Source organism: Oncorhynchus mykiss, chromosome 27, assembly GCF_057628025.1.
Source record: "Oncorhynchus mykiss isolate SJ-2025 chromosome 27, ASM5762802v1, whole genome shotgun sequence".
Taxonomy (NCBI): domain Eukaryota; kingdom Metazoa; phylum Chordata; class Actinopteri; order Salmoniformes; family Salmonidae; genus Oncorhynchus; species Oncorhynchus mykiss.
In genome coordinates this window covers 43,483,980-43,506,887 of record NC_143048.1, presented here as the reverse complement: position 1 = coordinate 43,506,887, position 22,908 = coordinate 43,483,980, and the positions used below count along the sequence as shown (strand labels likewise).

Here is a 22,908-nt window from a genome sequence, read left to right as displayed (position 1 = left end):
TTATAAGAAATCCAGCTGTGCCCTCAGACCAGTACAAGTAAAAATACTTTAAAGTACTACTTAAGTAGTTTTTTTGGGTGTCTGTACTTTACTTTACTATTTATATTTTTGACAACTTTTACTTTTACTCCACTACATTCCTAAAGAAAATGTTTTACATTTTATTCCATACGTTTTCCCAGACACCCAAAAGTATTTGTTATATTTGTAATGCTTAGCAGGACAGGAGAATTGGGCAGTTCATGAGCGCATCAAGAGAACATCCCTGGTCATCCCTACTGCCTCTGATCTGGCGGACTCACTAAATACAAATGCTTCGCTTGTAAATTATGTCAGTGTTGAGTGTTCCCCTGGCTATTCGTAAATAACAACAACAAAAAAACAGAACTTTTCAACTACTTACTATTTTTTAGCTACTTAGCATGTTGGCTAACCCTTCCCCTGACCCTACCCTTAACCCTTTTATCAAATCTTTCCCCCCAACCTTAAGTCAAACCCTAATGCCTAGCTAACATTTGCAAGCTAACTTTAGTCACCTAGCTTTAGTTCGTAACATATAATAGGTTTTGCAAATCCGTAATATGTAGTAAGTTCGAAAATTCTTAATACATTGTACCTTTTTGCTAATTCGTAACATATAATACGAATTGTAATTGGTGACATATCATACAAAATGGGTGATGGAGAACCCCAAATTAATACATAACATACGAAACTTAACATATCATACTAAATGGAGTGTTTCAGATTTACGTACATAATATTACGAAACGCTCTGAGACCAGGTTGCTCAAAACAAATCCATTCAGCCACCTTGCCTAAGTCAGCTCAATTAGCTTCACATTGTCAAAACAGGACAAAATACAGTACAAGAAAAACATTCCATCTTTGGTTTAATTTCATCTCCCGCGTACCATTGATTCACAAAGTAGATGATAGTTACAAAAGGAATATTATTACATAAAACCAATAATGCATTTACTTTCAGTGACAGTTCATACGACGCCACTGAATACTGTACAGGTGATACTTTCACCTCCATAAAAGTCGCTATTAACACCAATCAAACTCCTGCATTTGTATTGATACAAGCACTGTCAAACCACGAGAGGGGGAAGATAAGACAACAACATGACAAACTAACAATGCTAATTAAAAAATATAAACAGTTAGAAATGTGAGAAATTTGTTTTGAAAAACTGTATGATAATCCAGTGTAAAATGTATATTAAAAATGTATATTTGGCAGAATTCATTAAAATATACTGCCTGTTAATAAAGATTTATTCACAAGAAATATGAAATGTGTCTTGACAAGCAAAATAGTCAGAAACATTCTGATAATAGAATGTTTCTGTCATTGCAGCAAATGAGTCATGACCAAAACTCCCAAAAATAAACATTGAGGAAGTGTCCAGAGGGAATATAGTGAGTTTCTCTCTTCCGCTCTCCCCACAGGCTGTAATAGTAAAGTGTCTGGTCAAAACACTCAACAAGTAGCCTCACTGTAAGACCCACCTTCCAGCCCCTTTTTAAAAACACCTCAAATGAGAACCAACCGTGCGTTTCCAGACCTCTGACTCTGTTATAATAAGAATAACACCTCGCTAGTCACAACTTTCCTGGCAAAGAACAGACCCTCCTCTGTACAGCTTCTATTTTTCCTCGCTCCCTCCTCCGTCCCCTCCTCCGTCCCCTCCTCCATTCCCTCCTCCTTCTCTTAATAATCCCGTTGTGCTACTTGGTTGATTGATGTGAGCTGTACCGTGATCAAACTATTCCACATACCCCGCTCCTCACAAGTCCGCATGTGGAAATTAGTCTTTCCTGACATTTTACATCATAAGAAACACTGTGAAGTTACCGTGTCTGTTAAGAGTTTATAGTCCAGGGATTCTATATTCCCCTTTAGTCAGCGCTGGTGCTCACAGCACACGTACATACGTGACCCGTGAGTCCGTACCCAGGTGGTTTTTGGCCAGGCACTTGTAGGTGCCAGAATCTGCTGTGGTGGGTCTCTGGATGATCAGCGTGCCCTGAGGGTGGAGCAGCTCGCTGCCCGTGGGCCGCCCTTTTCCCGCCGTGGAGAGCACAGAGCGGTCAGGCAGCTCCCAGGTAATCTCTGGCTTTGGGATCCCGATGGCAGCACAGTTGAGCTGTATGGGCGCCGCCGCCATCGCTGTCACGGTGGGAGGGGGTCCCGTGGAGATGCGGGGAGGGTAGGCGATGATGATGACTGGCACTGTGAGAACAGCCTCGCCAGCGTCATTCGACGCCTGACACACATAGTTTCCCCGATCGTGGAGGGTGGTGTCCTTGACAACCAGGGTCCCATTCTCCATCAGCTGGTGGCGCCCATGGAACTGCGGTCTGGCCAGGGTGTGGCCTCCAGGGATGGTCCAGTATATCCGGGGTCTGGGGCTGCCATCAGCCAGGCAGTGAAGGAACAGAGGGTCCCCAGACACACTGCGTATGATCCCTCTGGGCCTGGTGAGGATTAATGGCTTCTGGCCCACCTCCAGAACTATCAGCTTCTCAATGTAGCCCACTGAGTTCTTTGCGGCACAGCGGTACTTCCCAGCGTCCTCCTTGCTGGGGTTGTAGATGACGAAGGTTCCGTCGTTGCCTAGGTGTTGGCGTGAGCCCCGGTTGGAGCCCCCGGTGAAGCGGGTTCCGTTGGGTAGCAGCCAGATGATCTCTGGTGTTGGGTGACCATATGCAGAACAGTTCATGACTGTGGTCTTCCCCATACGGGTCATTACTCTCTCGTTGAAGGGGTTCTTGAAGATAGGCCTTCGGAGCATGTCAGTGACCTCCAGATGTACCACCATCACTGCCTCTCCGCCGTCATTCCTCGCCATGCAGACGAACTCCGCCATGTCCGTCGGACGGACGTTCCGGAACTCGAGAGTTCCATTGTGATGGACGTTGATCCTGCTGCCGAAGTACGGAGCGTTCAGGAAGATGTTATCCGGCATGATCCAGGTGATCTTGGGAAGCGGGTCTCCAGTGGCCTTGCAGTCTATGAACTTCCTGGAGTATTTGGTGGCCGTGTCTTTCACTACGATCCTGTTCTGGGAGTTGCCGTTGATCACCGGAGGGTTGCCATCGATATCTATCTTGTAAACTTTGCTGTCATCCCCGGCGGTGTTGCGAGCCATGCACACGTACTCCCCAGCATCCACCAGCTTAACATCCTGGATGTCTAGGGAGCCGTTGATGTGCATCAGATAGCGTTCGTTGGAGGCTGCAATCATGTCGTTAGTAGGGAGCATCCACAGGATTTTGGGCTTGGGCTCGCCCGTAGCTTCGCAGTCAAAGCGGATTTTGCCTCCAGGCTTCACCTGGGCGTAGGTCCGGCTGGGCGTACGTATCCGTGGCGCTGCCGTCACCACAGTGATGTGGACGTGCATCTCATCCTTGCCCAACTGGTTCTCGGCGTAGCATGTGTAGTCTCCCTCTTCCGCCATGCCCACCTATAGACAGACACAACACCAGCAGTTCAGAGTCAAAGGACTACAATTAGTCACATTGAGTTGACCAATGAATACTGCCCATTATTTCTATAGAGTAGAAGGCCAATGTAAGATTGCACACCTGATTAAGATAGAGTGTGCCATTTTCAAACAGGATGTATCGCCGTACGCGTCCCCCTCCACTGCTGCTGTCTGACTGCAGGGCGCTGTTGACCATGGTGCCGTCCGGCAGGCCCCAGGAGATCTCTGGCTCCGGGGTTCCAGATGCCTTACAGTCCACCTTCAGGTCGTTGCCGTAGGGGACCTGCTTCTTGCCGTACATCTTGGGCTCGATCTTGGCTGGCTTCATGGACACAGTGACCTTCATGAGCTGGAGGTCGTCTCCCACCTTGCTGCGCGCCACACACAGGTAGTCCCCGGCATCCTTGTCACTCACAGAGTCCATGACCAAGGTGCCGTTGTCCAGGACCTGGATTCGGTTTCCCATCCTGATAAAGAGATAAAAAGAGTTATTGTCGTCATTTGAAGATACCGACACATAACCGATAAAGCAGTGGAAAGAAACAATGCCATTCTTTTTTTTACATATAATATCGTTTTGATTTTCAACGCTTTAAAACATTTTCAAAGATTCCATTTCTTATGTTTAATTTTACAATAACATGTTCCATGTTAAAACATTATGCAGATGTACAATAGGCCATGTAGGGTTTAGACTACTGGGGAATATATTTTCTGTTTTAATTGGAACACGTGATGACAAGCAAGCAGTCTTGTCATCACGTGAACAGCGTCTAATGACTTCTCCTCCTGCTTGGTACTTCCATCCATCTCCATTTACAAAACAAACATACGTTGAATGGTGTGCCTGCTACACCCCACAGACTGTCCACTAGGTAGGGCCCGTGCTCATGGAACTGACACACAGAGACAGGGGGATGGAGGGACAGAGTGATGCCATTCTTACAGGGCCAGACAGGCTTACAGCAGATCAGCACATGTGTATTTCACCTGGGTCTGTCTTTTCTCAAGGCCGTTGGCAATGACTCACAATAATGGTTTGTTCCGAATCCTACTACAGTTGCAGACAGTAATAAAGCACTAATAGAAAACTTGCCAGGGTTCCCAAGACAGCCACCATAACAGTTTAAATCAAACAAGAAACTCAGGGAGGAGGAAAGCATTCCACTAAGTGTCATTATTTACAAAATACTGCTAATGAAATGGGTGGGAAAGAATGATTCAATGAACTGACCAGTGAATCAAACCATTCAGCTAATGAAATAGGTATGAAAGAATGATTCAATGAACTGACCAGTGAATCAAACCATTTAGCTAATGAAATAGGTGGGAAAGAATGATTCAATGGACTGAACAATGAATCAAACCATTCAGCTAATGAAATAGGGGGGAGGGGGGGGGGGGGCAACGATCCAATGAACTGACCGGTGAATCAAACCATTTCGCTAATGAAATAGGGGGGGGGGGGGGGGGGGTAAATAATTATTCAATGAAATGACCAGTGAATCAAACCATTTAGCTAATGAAGTAGGGGGGGATAACAATTCAATGAACTGACCAGTGAATCAAACCATTTAGCTTATAAAATAGGGGGGGGGGGGGGGGGGGGTGACGATTAAATGAACTGACCAGTGAATGAAACCATTTAGCTAATGAAATAGGAGGTGGTGGGGGGAATAACGATTCAATGACCAGTGAATCAAACCATTATAAAATGCCTTTTTTTTTTACTGTTACATTCACAAAATAAGTGTTGTGGGGTATATTTTGGGTCAATGTTCTACATAAGTCTCTGTCACGAAATATGTACAAGCTCTATTTTCAGTGGTTGCATGCAGAGAGGATACATGGCAGAATGTCAACTACATTATTAGGAGCAATATAAAGTCCTCCACCAGCATGCCAATGTTCTTCTGGTTCTCTCAAGTTCCTCTTTAAAGAACTCTGACGGGGTCCTTGCTCAAATAAAATAAAAACTTGTTCACGTTGATATCCAGTCTAAATGCCGTCGTCTTCGATTGTTATTTTGGAAAATAACCCCCTCAGTTATTCTGGTCTCAGGTTTTCACCAGCTTTTAAGAACCACTGCTAATGGAGAAAACATTAAGAGGCTGACGAAGGTCATTCAACCGGGTCATGTTCATTGGGTTTAACAGCATGCTAAGGCTTGTCATGAGATGACATGTTATGGGCTCAGTGGAAGGCAACAGTGTACCTTGTTGTCCTTGGAGAGATCCCTGCTCATTAATTAACATGCAGCTGTAGATCAGATGTTTAGTTCATGCTAATGATCATTAGCGGAGTCGTCTGAATGTCAATACAAAGGAAACCATTTCCTGGATAGGTCCAAACATGTAAGCCCGCTTGCGTGACTGTTGAAATGTTGGTACTGAAACGAATAAAAAAAATTGCCTGTATAAATTGAAATATTATTGTCACCACAACATCAGTCTTAGAGGACATGAACACTGGCACGCTATTCTTTGGAAAACAAAGTCCACTGTTAATTATAAACACACTCAGACAAAAGCGAGCCAAACATCCTTTTCCTTCCAATTGATACTTTAGATTTTCAGATCTAAAGGACTTTCACATGCAGCTCCAGTTTCTTCTAGATTACATTAATCATGATAATACCCTGTCCGTTGAGCTATCGGATCGGTTATACCTTAAATCCACACGCTCAAGGAGCTCAAGCATCTTATTTACCTTCTCTCCTGATGTTAAACACAAGGGGATCGACTAATCTGACTAATATAGAAACATTAAACACCATTATTCCCTATGTGAGGGGTAGCACACTGAGGGGCAATGCAGGAAGCTGAAAATGAGGGGAAAATGGAAACCGTAAACCAGAAGTTTCAAATGAAAACAGAGATACTGTACAGTGTAACAGAGCAGTTTTTACATTATGTGTTTCAGTCTGTCTTTATTTTCTCTGTTTTCCATCCACGTTTCTGTAAATTTTCAAACTTCAAGGTTTTAGGTGCTGAGTGCTAACTCAACCTTATACTGGAGAGGCACAATACCTCTCGCTGGAGAACCCCAGTCGAAGCTCTCTGCACTGGAAACACAAGTAAATCATTTGAGGAGAAGTTACAATAATATATCTTTTGGTGTTTTTAAACAGCTGTGTTGTAGCACAGAAAACCTGGATACCTTTCAGTGTGTGTGCATGTTTATCTGCTGGCGTGCGATTGTGCCTGTGTACGTCTCAGGATAGTCTGTGTGATTACGTGTGTAATACAGACTAAGTAATCATTACCTGTGCCACTGGTCCACCACAGCCTTGGACGGTAGTCTCCAGATAATCCTGGGTTTGGGGTCCCCGGTGGCAGAGCAGTTCAGCCTCAGCTGGTCCCCATACGCCAGCTCTGTCCTGCGGTGTGACGCCTCCACGATCTCAGGAGCCATCTCCTTCTTCTTCTCCACAGTGAGCGTCACCACCCTGCGCTCCGACCCTGTAGAGCTGGTGACGATGCACTCGTACTTCCCACTGTCCGTGGCGGCCGTATTGGTCAGGTGGAGCGTCCCGTTAGTGGACACAGACACCCTGGGGTCCACAGAGGGCTTCAGGGGCCGCACTGCCGTTCCATCATAGAGGACCCAGTGCACGGTGGGCTGGGGGCTGCCCTGAGCGGTACAGGGTAACCACAGGCTCTGACCCACACCAGTCTGGACCTGCTGTCGTTTGGCCTCCAGGATACCAGGAGGTGCTGCCACCACCTGCAGTCTGACAGTGGCAGTGTCGGCTCCTGCTGGGTTACTGGCGATACACTTGTAGTGGCCCCGGTCAAACACAGACACCTGCTTGATGAGCAGAGTGCCCTCTGGGGTCACTGACACTCTGGGGTCCGAGTTGTGGCCCCTGACTTGGGTGCGGTTGGCCAGGATCCAGGAGACCAGAGGGGTGGGGCGGCCCTCCACCTTGCACTTCATCTCCACTGTCTTCCCAGAGTGGGATTTGATCTCCCGTACCTTGGGCTCCAGGATGCGTGAGGGGTAGGCCACTACGGACAGGGTGACCAGGAGCTTGTCCGACCCCTGATCGTTCTCAGCCAGGCAGAGGTATTGACCACGGTCTTTGATGTTTGCGTTCTGGATGGATAGAGTGCCGTTCGGGAACACTTCAAACTTGCTCATCTTGCCGTTGATGGTCATTGTGCTTCCTGAAAGGGAGCGAGAGAGGGAGGAAGAGGGACAATGGGATAGAGAGGAAAAGAGTTGGAAAAAGAGAGAGATGGAGAAAAAGAGAGATATGGGGAGAAAAACAGATGGAGAGAGAGATATGGAGAGAAAGATGAGCGAGAGGAATAGAGAGAGAGAGAGAGATGGAAAAAGAGAAAGATGGAAAGAAAGAGAGATATGGGAGAAATAGAGATGGAGAGAGATATGGAGAGAGATATGGAGAGAGATATGGAGAGAGAGAGAGAAAGAGATGGAAAGAGATGGCGGGAGCGAGAGAGAATATATAAATGAACATACATTATAGCTTCATTCCAAAGTAGCTTTATAACATTCTTAATATCTATATCCTGTTATTTTCCATACCAGTGCTTGAAGAGAAGCGTTTCCAGCTGATAGTGGGTTCAGGGCTGCCCGCGGCCTCACAGGGCAGGAAGGCGTCTGAGTTGGACAGGACAGTGAAGCTGGCAGCGTTGCCTCCCACGATCCTGGGCTTGGTGAGCATGTCCTTGGTGGACCGCTCAAAGCCCACAATGTTAGCTGTTGTCGTATCATAGCCGGTGATGTGGGTATAGGCGTTGGAGATGGCATCGTCTATGTCCTTGCTGCTATAGGGGGCTTTGGCGTGCCCCTGCTCTGCTTCCAGAATAGTCAGTGTGTCAAAGGTCAGGGTCTTGTCTGGGCCACTGCTGGCCCTGTTACTGGACACCTTGGGCCTGGTTCTCCTGATCATGGGTCTCTGTGTGATTTGGTAACGGCTGTCTCTCCCTGACGGGAGCCTGATGTTAGTGTTCACTCTGATGGGGTCTATGTTAGTCTGGACGCGCGTTGATGATGTAGTGTAAGGCCTTGAGGTGGTGGTTGGATAAGTTGTGGTAGAGGTCATTCTGGGCCTGGTGGTGGAAGTGTAGGCTCGTGGACGGTTAGTGGAGTACTTCATCTCATCTGTCCAGTTCTCATTATCGTATGAGTCGGAGTCTGTGGTGGTTTCTCCCACGGAGGTCATGTCAGTGGACACAGTCACTGCAGACCTATCTGATTCTCTGGACGGCTTGTACAGGGGGTTGGAGACGGAGACGGTATGTGTGGGATATGTGGTGGTCTCCACGGTGGTTTCCATGGTAGTTTCTGTGGGATATGTGGTGGTCTCCATGGTGGTCTCCATACTGGTTTCTGTGGAATATGTGGTGGTCTCCATGGTGGTTTCCATACTGGTTTCTATGGGATATGTGGTGGTTTCCATTATGGTTTCTGTGGGAGATGTGGTGGTCTCCATGGTGGTCTCCATGGTGGTCTCCATGGTGGTTTCTGTGGGATATGTGGTGGTCTCCATGGTGGTCTCCATGGTAGTTTCTGTGGGAGATGTGGTGGTCTCCATGGTGGTTTCTAAGGGATATGTGGTGGTCTCCATGGTGGTCTCCATGGTGGTTTCTGTGGGATATGTGGTGGTCTCCATTATGGTTTCTGTGGGATATGTGGTGGTCTCCATGGTGGTTTCCATAGTGGCTTCTACGGGATATGTGGTGGTCTCCATGGTGGTTTCTATGGGATATGTGGTGGTCTCCATGGTGGTCTCCATGGTGGTTTCCATGGTGGTTTCTATGGGATATGTGGTGGTCTCCATGGTGGTCTCCATGGTGGTTTCCATGGTGGTTTCTGTGGGATATGTGGTGGTCTCCATGGTGGTCTCCATGGTGGTTGAAGGCTCTGTTGATTCTATGGTGGTGCTGGGGGCTTCCGTAGTTGTTATGTTTTTTTTTAAAGGCCTCCTGCCCCTGAAAGGCCTCCTGCCCCCTAACCCTCCATTTGGCCTCCGGTTTCCCCCAAATCTACGGGATAGGTACCCCCCTGACCCGCCATTTGGTCTCCGGTTTCCCCCAAATCTACGGGATAGGTACCCCGCTGACCCTCCAGATTCAGACACAGAGGACGAGGCCTCATCTGTGTCTTTTCTTGGGGCAGGTGGGGAGGCGATGGTCTGGGTGTCTGGGGAAGACTCTGTGGTGGGGGAGTACCCGCAGTGCCAGGCTGGGGTTGTAGTTCCACGGCTAGTGCCAGGCTGAGGTGTGGTCGAGGCCTCAGAGTCAGGCAATGAATCTCCATAGTCATCGTCTGATGAGATTTCTGGGGTCTCTCTGTGTTTACCTGCTCTAGACGGTGACTCGGTCACAGGTTCAGCCAGAGACCGCTGGGTGGGAAGTGCGTTTGTGGTTGTAGTTGTGGGGGTGGTTGGTTGGACTATTGTTGAGCCCTCTGGGGTGGTTGAGGGCCTGCTTGGTTTACGTAGTCTGTTGCCTATTTCCCTCTGCCTGTCCCTGTTCCCAAACAGCTTGCCCCAGATGATCTTACCACGGACGAGCTTGGAGGCAATTGTGGTTGTGATGGTGGAGGTTGTTGGTTCATCTGTTGTGCTCGTCATAGGGTTGTGTGTTGGGTCAGACTCTGGGGCATTAGTGGAGGTCATGTAGCTGCTGGATACCTCACCTCTGGACTGAGAGTGAGAGGAAGTGGGCTGGGTGGTGGAGGGGGACTGAGAGTGAGTGGAGGTGGGCTGGGTGGTGGTGGGGGACTGAGAGTGAGTGGAGGTGGGCTGGGTGGTGGTGGGGGACTGAGAGTGAGTGGAGGTGGGCTGGGTGGTTGTGGTGGGGGATTCTGTTGAGTATGTGGTGGTCGGTCTCTCTGTTCTTCCTAGAGAGGAGCTAGGGACGTTGAGAGATTTAGGAGATGTTGTTGGTGTGACGACCCGCTGACCACCTATCTTCTTCTCATCTTCATCACAGTCGCAGTCTGAAAAAGCAACAACAATAACAATCATCATCAGCATCACCATCATCATCATGGCTATCATCACTATCATCATCATCATGGCTATCATCCTCATCAACATCATCATCATCATCATGGCTATCATCGCCATCATCATCAGCATCATCATCATCATGGCTATCATCACCATCATCATGGCTATCATCATCATCCTCATCATGGCTATCATCATCATCAGCATCATGGCTATCATCACTATCATCATCATCATGGTTATCATCACTATCATCATCATCATCATCATGGTTATCATCACTATCATCATCATCATCATCATCATGGCTATCATCATCATCATCATCATGGCTATCATCACCATCATCATCATCATCATCATCATCATGGCTATCATCACCATCATCATCATCATCATCATCATGGCTATCCTCATCATCATCATCATCTTTTGGCTCTTCCTCATGGCTCAAGTCTCAACAAAGATAATGTCAACATCAAAGACAAGAAACTACAGTACATATTTCAACAACATGACATAACTTACCCGTGGTCAGCTCCATAGTGTAGGGTACTGTGCTGCTGCCCTGCTTCTTCACAATGTTAGGCTGTTTGAGTTTGTTCAGGATGGACTGGATGTCTGTGATCCGGTTGGGCTTGATGAACCTCCTCCTGCCAGGGAAGTTCCTCCTCCGGCCCCCTCCTCTTCCTCCTCCTCTGCCCTTCATAGGAGGGATGATATGGATCTGCTGGCGGGAGATGATGGTGGAGCCTGCAGGCAGACGGGGGGACTTGATCTTCTGGGTGGTGTGGAAGGTGATCTCATCCTGCTCTCTCTCTGTGGTGGTGACTGCGGTGAAGGTGGTCTGGCTGTCTGGGTCAGTGGCTGTGTGGATCTCAGGCTCTCTGTTGGGTGATCTGGGACTGTCCATCATGGGGGTGACATTGGGGTCGGTGAGGAGCGATAGCGCCGCCCCGGTGGAGGTATCTGGTTCTGCAGGTGTTTCTCTGGAGAACAGGATCTGTGTCTCGTCTGTGGTGTTGGTCACGGCAGGGAGGAGCGTGACGAGTTGTCTCAGAGGTACTGTCGTGTTCCTCTCCAAAGAGTACGACTCACCACTAGACCCACTAATTCTGGGGCTGTATTGAAAGACGGCCTCACCTTGAGTTTCATTGATACTTCCTGTGCTGTGGCTGCTGTGGGTGAATGTGGACTCGATGGGTGTGGCGTCTGACCGGGTGTATGAATCAGTCGTCACTGTTGTCACTCTGTCAGTATTTTCTGTTGTTACAGTGAAACTAGTCCGACTGTCATTTGGGATCTCCATGGTTCTCATGACACTGGTTTCACTTTTGTCGGTGGTTGCCATGACATTATTCTGATTGTTTAAAATCTCTATGCTTGCAGTTACACCCATCATACTTTCATCTGGAGAATCTGTGGTTGGCATGACGCTGCTTGGTAAAACAATGAGTCCGTCTTCATGAGACAGACCCTCCCCAGATCCAGCATCCCGGTCCCCAGACATGTCAGGCTCTGAATCTCCTTTTTCTTTCACACTCTTTGTCTTTGTTGTTGAACCACCTTGGGCCTTCTTCATGAACTCTGCAAATCTCTGGAGGTCTACTTTCCTGGAGGCTTGATCAAATACCCTCCTGTTGCTCCATATGCGCCTGCTGCTGGCTGGGCTCCTCCTTCTCCCCCAAGAGCCCGCTGATCCTCTGCCCTGAGAGGAAGACCTGAGTCTGGGGTAGGGCCTGTCTGATGTGATGGTCCTGGACTCCTGGATAGTTCTGTCAGAGGGGCTGGAGGAAGGGACCTCACTGTGGGAATCCTCCCTCTCCTCTATTGCCCCATCAACCTCAACCAAAGCCTCCACCCCTGACCCCTCTCTATCCACCACTGTCACCTTCCTGGACCCCTCCCCAGTGACTGTCACTTGGGACGTCAACAGGTCCACCCCCAAGTAGTTAGCATTGAGACACCTGTAAAATCCCCGGTCTCTGGAGGTCAGATCTTTTATTCCTAGAGTCCCATTCCTGTAGAGCTTCCTGTTCCCATAGGATTTATCCAGCACTGTGTGGTCAGGTAGAATCCACTGGATCGAGGCCTCAGGGTTGCCTGCAGACCCACAGTCTAGAACCAGGCTCTGGCCCAGTGGCCGTGAGAGCTTGACCCCGTTGACCTCCTCCTCCTCCACATCGGGAGACAGCACGGTGACCCGGAAGCTGAGCACGTCTGCGTCCAGGTAGTTAGTGGCGATGCAGCGGTAAAGCCCAGTGTCTGAGGTGTCTGTTCCTCTCAGGGTCAGCCTGCCATCAGCGGTGATCACTATCCTGCGGTCTTCGCTGGAGTAGGGTGCCCGCACCTTACTGCCGTCCGATAAGATCCACTCTACAGAGGGTTTTGGTTCCCCAAAGGTCTTGCAGTTGAGCTCCACCACCCCACCTTAAAATCACAACAAGAATCACATCAATATTATTATTATTATTATTTTTTTTTTTAAATCAAATGCACATTGCTATATTGTTGCTCTTGAAAGTATGTTACAGTATATGGGGCGGCAGGGTAGCCTAGTGGTTAGCGCATTGGACTAGTTCAAACCCCCGAGCTGACAAGGTACAAATCTGTCGTTCTGCCCCTGAACAGGCAGTTAACCCACTGTTCCTAGGCCGTCATTGAAAATAAGTATTTGTTCTTAACTGACTTGCCTGGTTAAATAAAGGTAAATAAATAATAAATATATATATTATATGGGCACATTTCTACCCATCCACGACACATTGTGTACTGTAGGACCCCACCTATGAGGACAGAGTGCTCAGTCTGGGTCTGGTTGTCTCGTTTGATGATGGTCCAGCTGTAACGGTCCCTCCTCTGTGACACCTTGTTCTCCACACGCAGGTTGACCACTGACCTGTACTTAATGTGCAAGGTGGAGAATGTGGTCGTAGTGCGGTCCAGCTGAAAGTTGACCTCTCCTTGCATCATCCACGCGGGTGAAGCCTTAATCTCAGCCTCAATGTCTGTGTGGATTTCGTCATGTCCCTCCTTTGGTCTGATCTGGGTGTACTTGTAGATCATGTCTGGGGTCCTGGAGAGCATCAACCCTCTCTCTAGCCTCATGGGAACGTCACTGTACGTAGCCAGGATGCGCCAGAGCTGTTGGATGTGCTCATAGTCAATATTACAAACCAGCCATGTAGAGATGGTGGTGGAGAGCATGGTCACGTTCTTCTCCCCCTCCTCAACCTGGGTTAGAGTCAGGTTCTCCATGGCTGATGGTCTCTGGACTGTGCAGGTAAGGCTAGCGTCATTGTGGAACTGAGCTGTCAGATTCATCTGCAGAGATCCAATGGGAGCGATGAAGTCCCGGGGCGAGACAGGGGTGTAATCCCCCTCGTCCAGGCTGACGTTCCTCTGTTTCAGATGGGGGTGGATCCAGGGCTTGGTACAGGTGAAGGCATCACGGGGAAGCTGGGTTAGGCTCTTGCCTCTAGAGGGAGCGGGGGTCTCACAGATGGGGCAGGCCTGACCTCTGGCAAACTTCCTGTCTCGCTTACATTTCAGCACAGCTGAAAAACAAGTTCATCGTTGAATTTAGATTTACATTTTTATGTCATGATTTAATAATTTCCATGTTTTCACACTCCTTCAAAATGTTGTTTATGATACTATTCTAAATCACAGTTGGTATTAATAAATAATCAATGTCTGGAGATGTATTTACATTTGCTTGTGTCATTATTTGATGAAACAGTGGAGCCTTTGTTCCCACCTTTTAGTCAGTTTAAGTACTATATGTCATGCTGAGATTGAAAAAAGTGAAACAGCTGTGTTTCCAACAATCTGTCCCCAAGAAAGATTTATCTGTCTTCTTTGGACAAGCATGGTTTTCCTGTTGGAGGTTGTCCCACGCAACATCACTTTACTGAATAAATAAACGTTTTTCACTCTGTTTCATGGTATAAATTCATGCATGTAGAGATTCCACCAGATGTACCCTGGTCTTCCCTGGTTTATTCAAATTTATGATAAATTGTTGTGTATAGTAACTGGCAACAGAACTGGGGAGCCTACTCAGTTTAGTGAAACATTCAGATTGTTGCAGACAGAAATGTACTATATCTTTACCTGAATTTCTCTCCGCCCACTCTGGGAACCAAGCCATGCGACAGTCGCAGGACCAGGGGTTGCCGTGGAGATAGACATTCTCCAGCTGAGAGCAGCCAGTGAAGACGTCTTTGGGGAGGCTGGCGAGGAGGTTATCAGACAGGTGGATGTTCCTGACGGAGGACACCTTGAACACTTGGCTGTGCCTCAGCGTGATGAAGGTATCCGGGTGGAGCTGCTGGAGCAGGTTGCCCTCCAGGTGGACCAGCTGTAATGTGGTGAGACCGTAGAACGCCTCCGGGTTGATGAATTCGATGCGGTTGTGGTCCATGTGGAGTCGTACCAGTCCCTCCAGGCCTTGGAAGATGTCCTTGTTGATCTCCTTCACTCTGTTGTAGCTCATCTTCAGGACCTGAAAAAAACTTAAGTTGTAGTCACAAATAGGCCTCTAGAGCGCTGGAGAACGAGCCACTGCTAACTTGTTTGAAACACTTCAATAGAAAAGCAGTGTCATAAAAGCATCTGGCCAGAGATTATTCTGTCTGGGAGCACTTCCAGAAGTCAGCTGTTTACTCTTTCAATAAGAGTAAATTAAAGCAGTTGTTGTAAGGACCGACGCCGGAGATGAGAAGCAGGTATGGGGAGTCAAACATTTAATCCGGAACAGACAGGGAACAAGACAGTAACAGCGTCAGCACATGGGTATATAAGGACAGATGGACATTAATGTAGAAGCAGAGAACAGAGTGGGGGAACCAGACAGATATAGGGAAGGTAATGACAGAGGTGAGTCCAGGCCAATAAATCACTGATGCCCGTGGCAGGAGAAGGGTAGGTGTGCGTAATGACGATGGCAGGAGTGCTGGGGAGCGTGTCCGGGGGGGTTTGGGGAGCGTGTCGCCCTCGAGCACCGGGGGGGGGGGGGGAGCGTGTCGCCCTCGAGCACCGGGGGGGGGGGGGGGGGGAGCGTGTCGCCCTCGAGCACCGGGGGGGGGGGGGAGCGTGTCGCCCTCGAGCACCGGGGGGAGGGAGAGCGTGTCGCCCTCGAGCACCGGGGGGGGGGGGGGGGAGCATGTCGCCCTCGAGCACCGGGTGGGGGGGGGGCGTGTCGCGTCGCCCTCGAGCACCGGGGGGGAGGAGCGTGTCGCCCTCGGGCACCGGGGGGGGGGGGGGAGCGTGTCGCCCTCGAGCACCGGGGGGGAGCAGGCGTAACAGTTGTAAAGTGATGCAGTCCAAATCCCCCCTAACCCTAACCCTCAGGGCCTACAAATGGTTCTGGAATATAATATTAACACCACGGACAAAGACTAGTAAAATCTTTTCCCAAGAAGAATTGCACTTTGCGTTGCTGTTTGAAAGATGTTTACTGTAAGGAAGTAACTTGTATGTGTTAAGGTTCTGTAGCTCCACTAGATTGGGAAAAGCCTGCTCATAATTTTGTGTTTGGTTGATGGTGGTGTAAAAACGCTGTCTCAGGCACCGCTCCAGAATCTCCCATAAGTGTTCAGTTGGGCTGAGATCTGGTGATGGAGACAGCCATGTCATATGGTTTATATCAAACCATCCAGTGACCACTTGTACCCTGTGGATGGGGGAATTGTCATCCTATGGGGGCATAACCATGGTAGCCAAACTAAGGGCGAAAATAAAAGACCTGCCTAGCTGTTTTTTATATATACATATATATGATTATTTACAATGACGGCCAAACTTGGACAACGCTGGGCAAATTGTGCGCTGCGCCACTCCCATCATGACCCTAAGCATGATGGGACGATAATTGCTAACTAACTCAGGAACCACACCTGTGTGGAAGCACATGATCTAAAAATACTTTGCATCCTTCATTTACTCAAGTGTTTCCAATATTTTGTCAGTTACCTGTACATCGACAGGTGTTTTATGACAGTGCTTTATGCTTCACCTGTAAGGACTTGAGGTCTTGAAAGGCCCTGTCAGCGATGCTGTGGATGGTGTTGCTGTGGAGCATCAGCAGCTCCAGGTGTTTCAACCCAGACAGATCATTCTCCCTCAATACGGTTATACTGTTATACCTACAGAGAACAGAGTAGGGAAACAATATAGCTGTGAATAATTTACTATTGCTCAAAATATAACTCAAATCTACTGTATGTGCATTAATAAGGGGTAAGAAAACAGACTGGGAGAGGGAAAGATAGCGGGAGGGAGCAAGAAGGAGGGAGAGAGAGCAGAGAGAGAGTAGAGAGAGAGAGAGTCTGACTCTAACCCTAGGTTAATTCTTTCCACAGCCGTCTGGATCTGGCCTGGTATTGCGGTCAGATATCTGAAGGTACAGTGCACTTCGGTGGGAACGTAGCACGCGCACGATTTGGGGCAGCCACTGGTTCCTGGTAGCAGAGTGGCCAAGATAAACACAGCAGTCAGCAGCCACCGCCGCAGGTATGAGGGGACGTCGGCACACACACTCATTCTGGAGAGGGAGAGAGCTTCACACTCAGGAGAGAGAGAGAGATCTGAGAGAGAGAGAAAGAGAGAGAGAGATATAGAGAGAGAGAGATAGAGAGAGATGGAGATGGAGATAGAGACAGAGAGACAGAGAGACAGACAGAGAGAGAGATCGATAGAGAGAGAGACAGAGAGAGACAGAGAGACAGAGAGAGAGAGAGAGAGAGAGAGAGAGAGAGAGACAGAGAGAGAGAGACAGAGAGAGACAGAGAGAGAGAGAGTAAAAAAAGGAGGTAGACAGATTCAGTGTGTGTGTGTGTGTGTGCCTGTGTCTGTGTGTGTGTGTGTGTGTGTGTGTGTGTGTGTGTGTGTGTGTGTGTGTGTGTGTGTGTGTGTGTGTGTGTGTGTGTGTGTGTGTGTGCATGGCAAGAACCGAGTTTTAAGTTAGCAAATATAAAGCAAAATCCTAATGAATCAGCAGGAAATGTTTTTATTTTTTAAATATTTTTTTTACATCATATCCACTAAATCAATTTAGATAACATTCTAACTCTCCATACCTTTTTTCTCCAAACTCTCTTCAAGATGAAAGGAACCCGCATGGACCTTCTAAAGGGTTCTGAAAGCAAAGGTTCTATAACACAAAGTAATATCAGTTGAAAAATATTTCCACATTAAAAAAACAAACACATTTCCCAGACAGAGAGAAGTTGTGCCTAAAGCCTACAGCAGTGCAGTAGTCTAATAATTCCGCACCATTCTACAGTTCATTTGGGCTCCTGTCCTGAACCTCATCAACACTTCACCTCTGAGACTCATTTTATGAGTGCATGGTGAGGAAATAACACCTTGCTCCTCAAATGAAATTAGCCTATGCGCTAAACTAGTTTAACCACGCAACATGACTTGACGTTAAAACGTGTTGTTCATTTTCCATGTTTTCAGTTAGTTATTCTTCCCCATTCATAAACATGTTCCAGATGCACACAACAAACTACACACATTTAATATTAACCATGTTCCATAGGGTGTTTATAATTGAAATTCAAACACTGTGTTTATAATGACGCTATAGCCTCATCTGTCATCCAATTACAAGTTCTCCACACTTTACCACACGTACCTGTGTCAATGGAAGGCTAAATGAATCCACATCCTGGAATGATCTCATATGAATCCCTTTTTTAGGTATAGAGTTAGATCCTAGTCGTCAATTGTAGGGGAAATCCTAGAGGTTGCAAGCCATTCCGTTACAAGACTACTCCTGTATGTCTGAGCTGGGAGTGTTGTGAGAATCAAAGGAATGGTCTGAGCGCTAATGTCTAGCTCCCACCCACTCACCCACCTTAGCCTCCTTCATTCCGGGGCGAAGATTCCCCCAGGTACAGATCTAGCATCTGTACCCCCTAGGATCTGTACCCCCCCCCCCCCCCTAAATTCTGAAATTGTAAAATAATACCCAGTGTCTAGGGGCAACTTTACCCTCTTCCCCTTTGTATTGCTACTGTACCCATAGACTTCCAGTTATTGTGCTAATGCTAGTTATTATTGGCTCGCGAAACTACCACTAACTTCCTTCATACTGCACGCAGAGCCATACAAATGATATTTTATTTGTCACAAGCTTCATAAACAACAGACGTAGGCTAATAGTGAAAGGCTCTTCCCAACAATGCAGAGTTAAAGATAAAGATTCAAAAAGAGCAGCGAGAGAGAGAGAGTGGAGAGAAAGCAGCGAGAGAGAGAGAGCTGAGAGTGAGAGAAAGCAGAGAGAGAGAGAGAGAGTGGAGAGAAAGCAGAGAGAGAGAGAGAGAGTGGAGAGAAAGCAGAGAGAGAGAGAGAGCTGAGAGTGAGAGAAAGCAGAGAGAGAGGGAGAGTGGAGAGAAAGCAGAGAGAGAGAGAGAGAGTGGAGAGAAAGCAGAGAGAGAGAGAGAGAGCTGAGAGTGAGAGAAAGCAGAGAGAGAGAGAGCGAGTGGAGAGAAAGCAGAGAGAGAGAGAGAGAGTGGAGAGAAAGCAGAGAGAGAGAGAGAGAGTGGAGAGAAAGCAGAGAGAGAGAGAGAGAGTGGAGAGAAAGCAGAGAGAGAGAGAGAGAGTGGAGAGAAAGCAGAGAGAGAGAGAGAGAGAGTGGAGAGAAAGCAGAGAGAGAGAGAGAGAGCTGAGAGTGAGAGAAAGCAGAGAGAGAGAGAGAGTGGAGAGAAAGCAGAGAGAGAGAGAGAGAGTGGAGAGAAAGCAGAGAGAGAGAGAGCTGAGAGTGAGAGAAAGCAGAGAGAGAGAGAGAGTGGAGAGAAAGCAGAGAGAGAGAGAGAGAGTGGAGAGAAAGCAGAGAGAGAGGGAGAGTGGAGAGAAAGCAGAGAGAGAGAGAGAGAGAGTGGAGAGAAAGCAGAGAGAGAGAGAGAGAGCTGAGAGTGAGAGAAAGCAGAGAGAGAGAGAGAGTGGAGAGAAAGCAGAGAGAGAGAGAGAGAGTGGAGAGAAAGCAGAGAGAGAGAGAGAGAGTGGAGAGAAAGCAGAGAGAGAGAGAGAGAGTGGAGAGAAAGCAGAGAGAGAGAGAGAGAGTGGAGAGAAAGCAGAGAGAGAGAGAGAGAGTGGAGAGAAAGCAGAGAGAGAGAGAGAGAGAGTGGAGAGAAAGGAGAGAGAGAGAGCTGAGAGTGAGAGAAAGCAGAGAGAGAGAGAGAGAGTGGAGAGAAAGCAGAGAGAGAGAGAGAGAGTGGAGAGAAAGCAGAGAGAGAGAGAGAGAGATGAGAGAGAGAGAAAGCAGAGAGAGAGAGAGAGAGTGGAGAGAAAGCAGAGAGAGAGAGAGTGGAGAGAAAGCAGAGAGAGAGAGATAGAGCTGAGAGTGAGAGAAAGCAGAGAGAGAGAGAGAGAGTGGAGAGAAAGCAGAGAGAGAGAGAGAGTGGAGAGAAAGCAGAGAGAGAGAGAGAGAGCTGAGAGTGAGAGAAAGCAGAGAGAGAGAGAGAGAGTGGAGAGAAAGCAGAGAGAGAGAGAGAGTGGAGAGAAAGCAGAGAGAGAGAGAGAGAGTGAAGAGAAAGCAGAGAGAGAGAGAGTGGAGAGAAAGCAGAGAGAGAGAGAGAGAGTGGAGAGAAAGCAGAGAGAGAGAGAGAGAGTGGAGAGAAAGCAGAGAGAGAGAGAGAGTGGAGAGAAAGCAGAGAGAGAGAGAGAGAGTGGAGAGAAAGCAGAGAGAGAGAGAGAGAGTGGAGAGAAAGCAGAGAGAGAGAGAGAGCTGAGAGTGAGAGAAAGCAGAGAGAGAGAGAGAGAGTGGAGAGAAAGCAGAGAGAGAGAGAGAGTGGAGAGAAAGCAGAGAGAGAGAGAGACAGCTGAGAGTGAGAGAAAGCAGAGAGAGAGAGAGAGAGTGGAGAGAAAGCAGAGAGAGAGAGAGAGAGCTGAGAGTGAGAGAAAGCAGAGAGAGAGAGAGAGAGTGGAGAGAAAGCAGAGAGAGAGAGAGAGAGCTGAGAGTGAGAGAAAGCAGAGAGAGAGAGAGAGAGCTGAGAGTGAGAGAAAGCAGAGAGAGAGAGAGAGAGTGGAGAGAAAGCAGAGAGAGAGAGAGAGAGTGGAGAGAAAGCAGAGAGAGAGAGAGAGAGCTGAGAGTGAGAGAAAGCAGAGAGAGAGAGAGAGAGTGGAGAGAAAGCAGAGAGAGAGAGAGCTGAGAGTGAGAGAAAGCAGAGAGAGAGAGAGAGACATGAGAGTGAGAGAAAGCGGAGAGAGAGAGAGAGAGCTGAGAGTGAGAGAAAGCGGAGAGAGAGAGAGAGAGAGAGCTGAGAGTGAGAGAAAGCGGAGAGTGAGAGATTTGAGAGAAAGGAGAGAGAGAGGAGAAAGAAAGAGATAAAGAGAGAGGGAGACAGCGAGAAAGGGAGAGAGAGAGTGGAGAGAAAGCAGAGAGAGAGAGAGAGCTGAGAGTGAGAGAAAGCGGAGAGTGAGAGATTTGAGAGAAAGGAGAGAGAGAGGAGAAAGAAAGAGATAAAGAGAGAGGGAGACAGCGAGAGAGGGAGAGAGAGAAAGAGAGAGAGAGGGAGATGGAGAGGGAGAGAGATAAATAGAGAGGGAGAAAGAAAGAGAGAGGGAGAAAGAAAGAAAGAGAGAGAGAGAGAAAGAGGGAGAGAGCAGAGAGTGAGAGAATGAGAGAGGAAGAGAGGGAGAGAAATAGTGACAGGAGGAATAAACACATAGTGAATAACATAATGACTAGTAATTGGTCCGGAGCCCATAAGATGGCTCCTATCCATTGCAGCTCCATCTTGAGAAATGGTATGCATGAGTTCACCTGACTCGGGGTAAGTAGAACAAGGACTTGTTTGGCTTCAGTGCTTCTACACCTGCATTGCTTGCTGTTTGGGGTTTTAGGCTGGGTTTCTGTACAGCACTTTGAGATATCAGCTGATGTACGAAGGGCTATATAAATACATTTGATTTGATTTGATTCAGTGATTTTTTTCACCACTAAATCTTGGGACTATATGCGTACAATGAAATAGCAAGGACGATTGGAAATACGTGATAGCTAGGCCTATCTTACAATTGATTACGGCAATGGTGGACCATACTTTCCAGGTCTATGCCCAAACAGTTCGAGCTTCTAATTTTAAAAATGAATCTCTCCAGAAATAAATCTCTCACTGTGGCCGCCTGTTAATTAAAGAGCCCCCTCAGCTCCCAGCTGTGCCCTAGAGACCATATGTGAATTGATTGCCCCCCATCTATCTTCAGAGTTTGTTCTGTTAGGTGACCTAAACTGGGATGTGCTTAACACCCCGGCCGTTCTACACTCTAAGCTAGATGCCCTCAATCTCACACAAATTATCATGTAACCTACCAGGTACAACCCTAAATCCGTAAACATGGGCAACCTCATAGATATTATTTTGACCAACTTGCCCTCGAAATACACCTCTGCTGTTTTCAATCAGGATCTCAGCGATCACTGCCTCATTGCCTGCATCCGCCATGGGTCCGCGGTCAAACGACCACCCCTCATCACTGTCAAACGCTCCCTAAATCACTTCTGCAAACAGGCCTTTCTAATCGACCTGGCCCGGGTATCCTGGAAGGATATTGACCTAATCCCGTCAGTAGAGGATACCTGGTTGTTCTTTAAAAGTAATTTCCTCACCATCTTAAATAAGCATGCCCCTTTCAAAAAATGTAGAACTAAGGACAGATATAGCCCTTGGTTCACTCCATACCCGACTGCCCTCGACCAGCACAAAGACATCCTGTGGCGTATTGCACTAGCATCGAATAATCCCCGCAATATGTAACTTTTCAGGGAAGTCAGGAACCAATACACACAGCCAGTTAGGAAATCAAAGGCTAGCTTTATCAAACAGAAATGTGCATCCTGCATCTCTAACTCCAAAAAGTTCTGGGACACTGTAAAGTCCATGGAGAATAAGAGCACCTCATCCCAACTGCCCACTGCACTGAGGCTAGGAAACACTGTCACCACCGATAAATCCACGATAAGTGAGAATTTCAATAAGCATTTCTCTACTGCTGGCCATGCTTTCCTCCTGGCCACGCCAACCCTGGCCAACAGCTCTGCACCCCCCGCAGCTACTTGCCCAAGCCTCCCCAGCTTCTCCTTCACCCAAATCCAGATAGCAGATGTTCTGAAAGAGCTGCAAAACCTGGACCCATACAAATCAGCTGGGCTAGACAATCTGAACCCTCTCTTTCTAAAATTATCCACCGCCATCGTTGCAACCCTTATTACTAGTCTGTTCAACCTCTCTTTTGTATTGTCCGAGATTCCTAAAGATTGGAAAGCTGCCACGGTCATCCCCCTCTTCAAAGAGGGAGACACTCTTGAACCAAACTGTTACAGACCTATATCCATCCTGCCCTGCTTTCCAAATTCTTCGAAAGCCAAGTTAACAAACTTAGAACACTGACCATTTCTAATCCCACCGTACC

The 22,908-nt window shown here is 47.8% G+C and overlaps 1 protein-coding gene across 1 annotated transcript; it reads right to left on the bottom strand.

Moving 5' to 3' along the window:
- Positions 1 to 876: 876 nt before the first annotated feature.
- LOC110507235 (immunoglobulin superfamily member 10) lies at positions 877 to 18,314 on the bottom strand. Its single transcript, XM_036965239.2, has 11 exons — positions 18,128 to 18,314; positions 17,565 to 17,638; positions 16,826 to 17,072; positions 16,502 to 16,631; positions 14,599 to 14,989; positions 13,269 to 14,039; positions 11,011 to 12,912; positions 8,049 to 10,469; positions 6,763 to 7,666; positions 3,598 to 3,964; positions 877 to 3,476 (listed from the first exon to the last, which is right to left on the bottom strand). The coding sequence occupies exons 3-11, from the start codon at positions 17,026 to 17,028 to the stop codon at positions 1,926 to 1,928; spliced, it is 8,640 nt and encodes a 2,879-aa protein (XP_036821134.2). The 5' UTR covers positions 17,029 to 17,072; positions 17,565 to 17,638; positions 18,128 to 18,314; the 3' UTR covers positions 877 to 1,925.
- Positions 18,315 to 22,908: the final 4,594 nt, after the last annotated feature.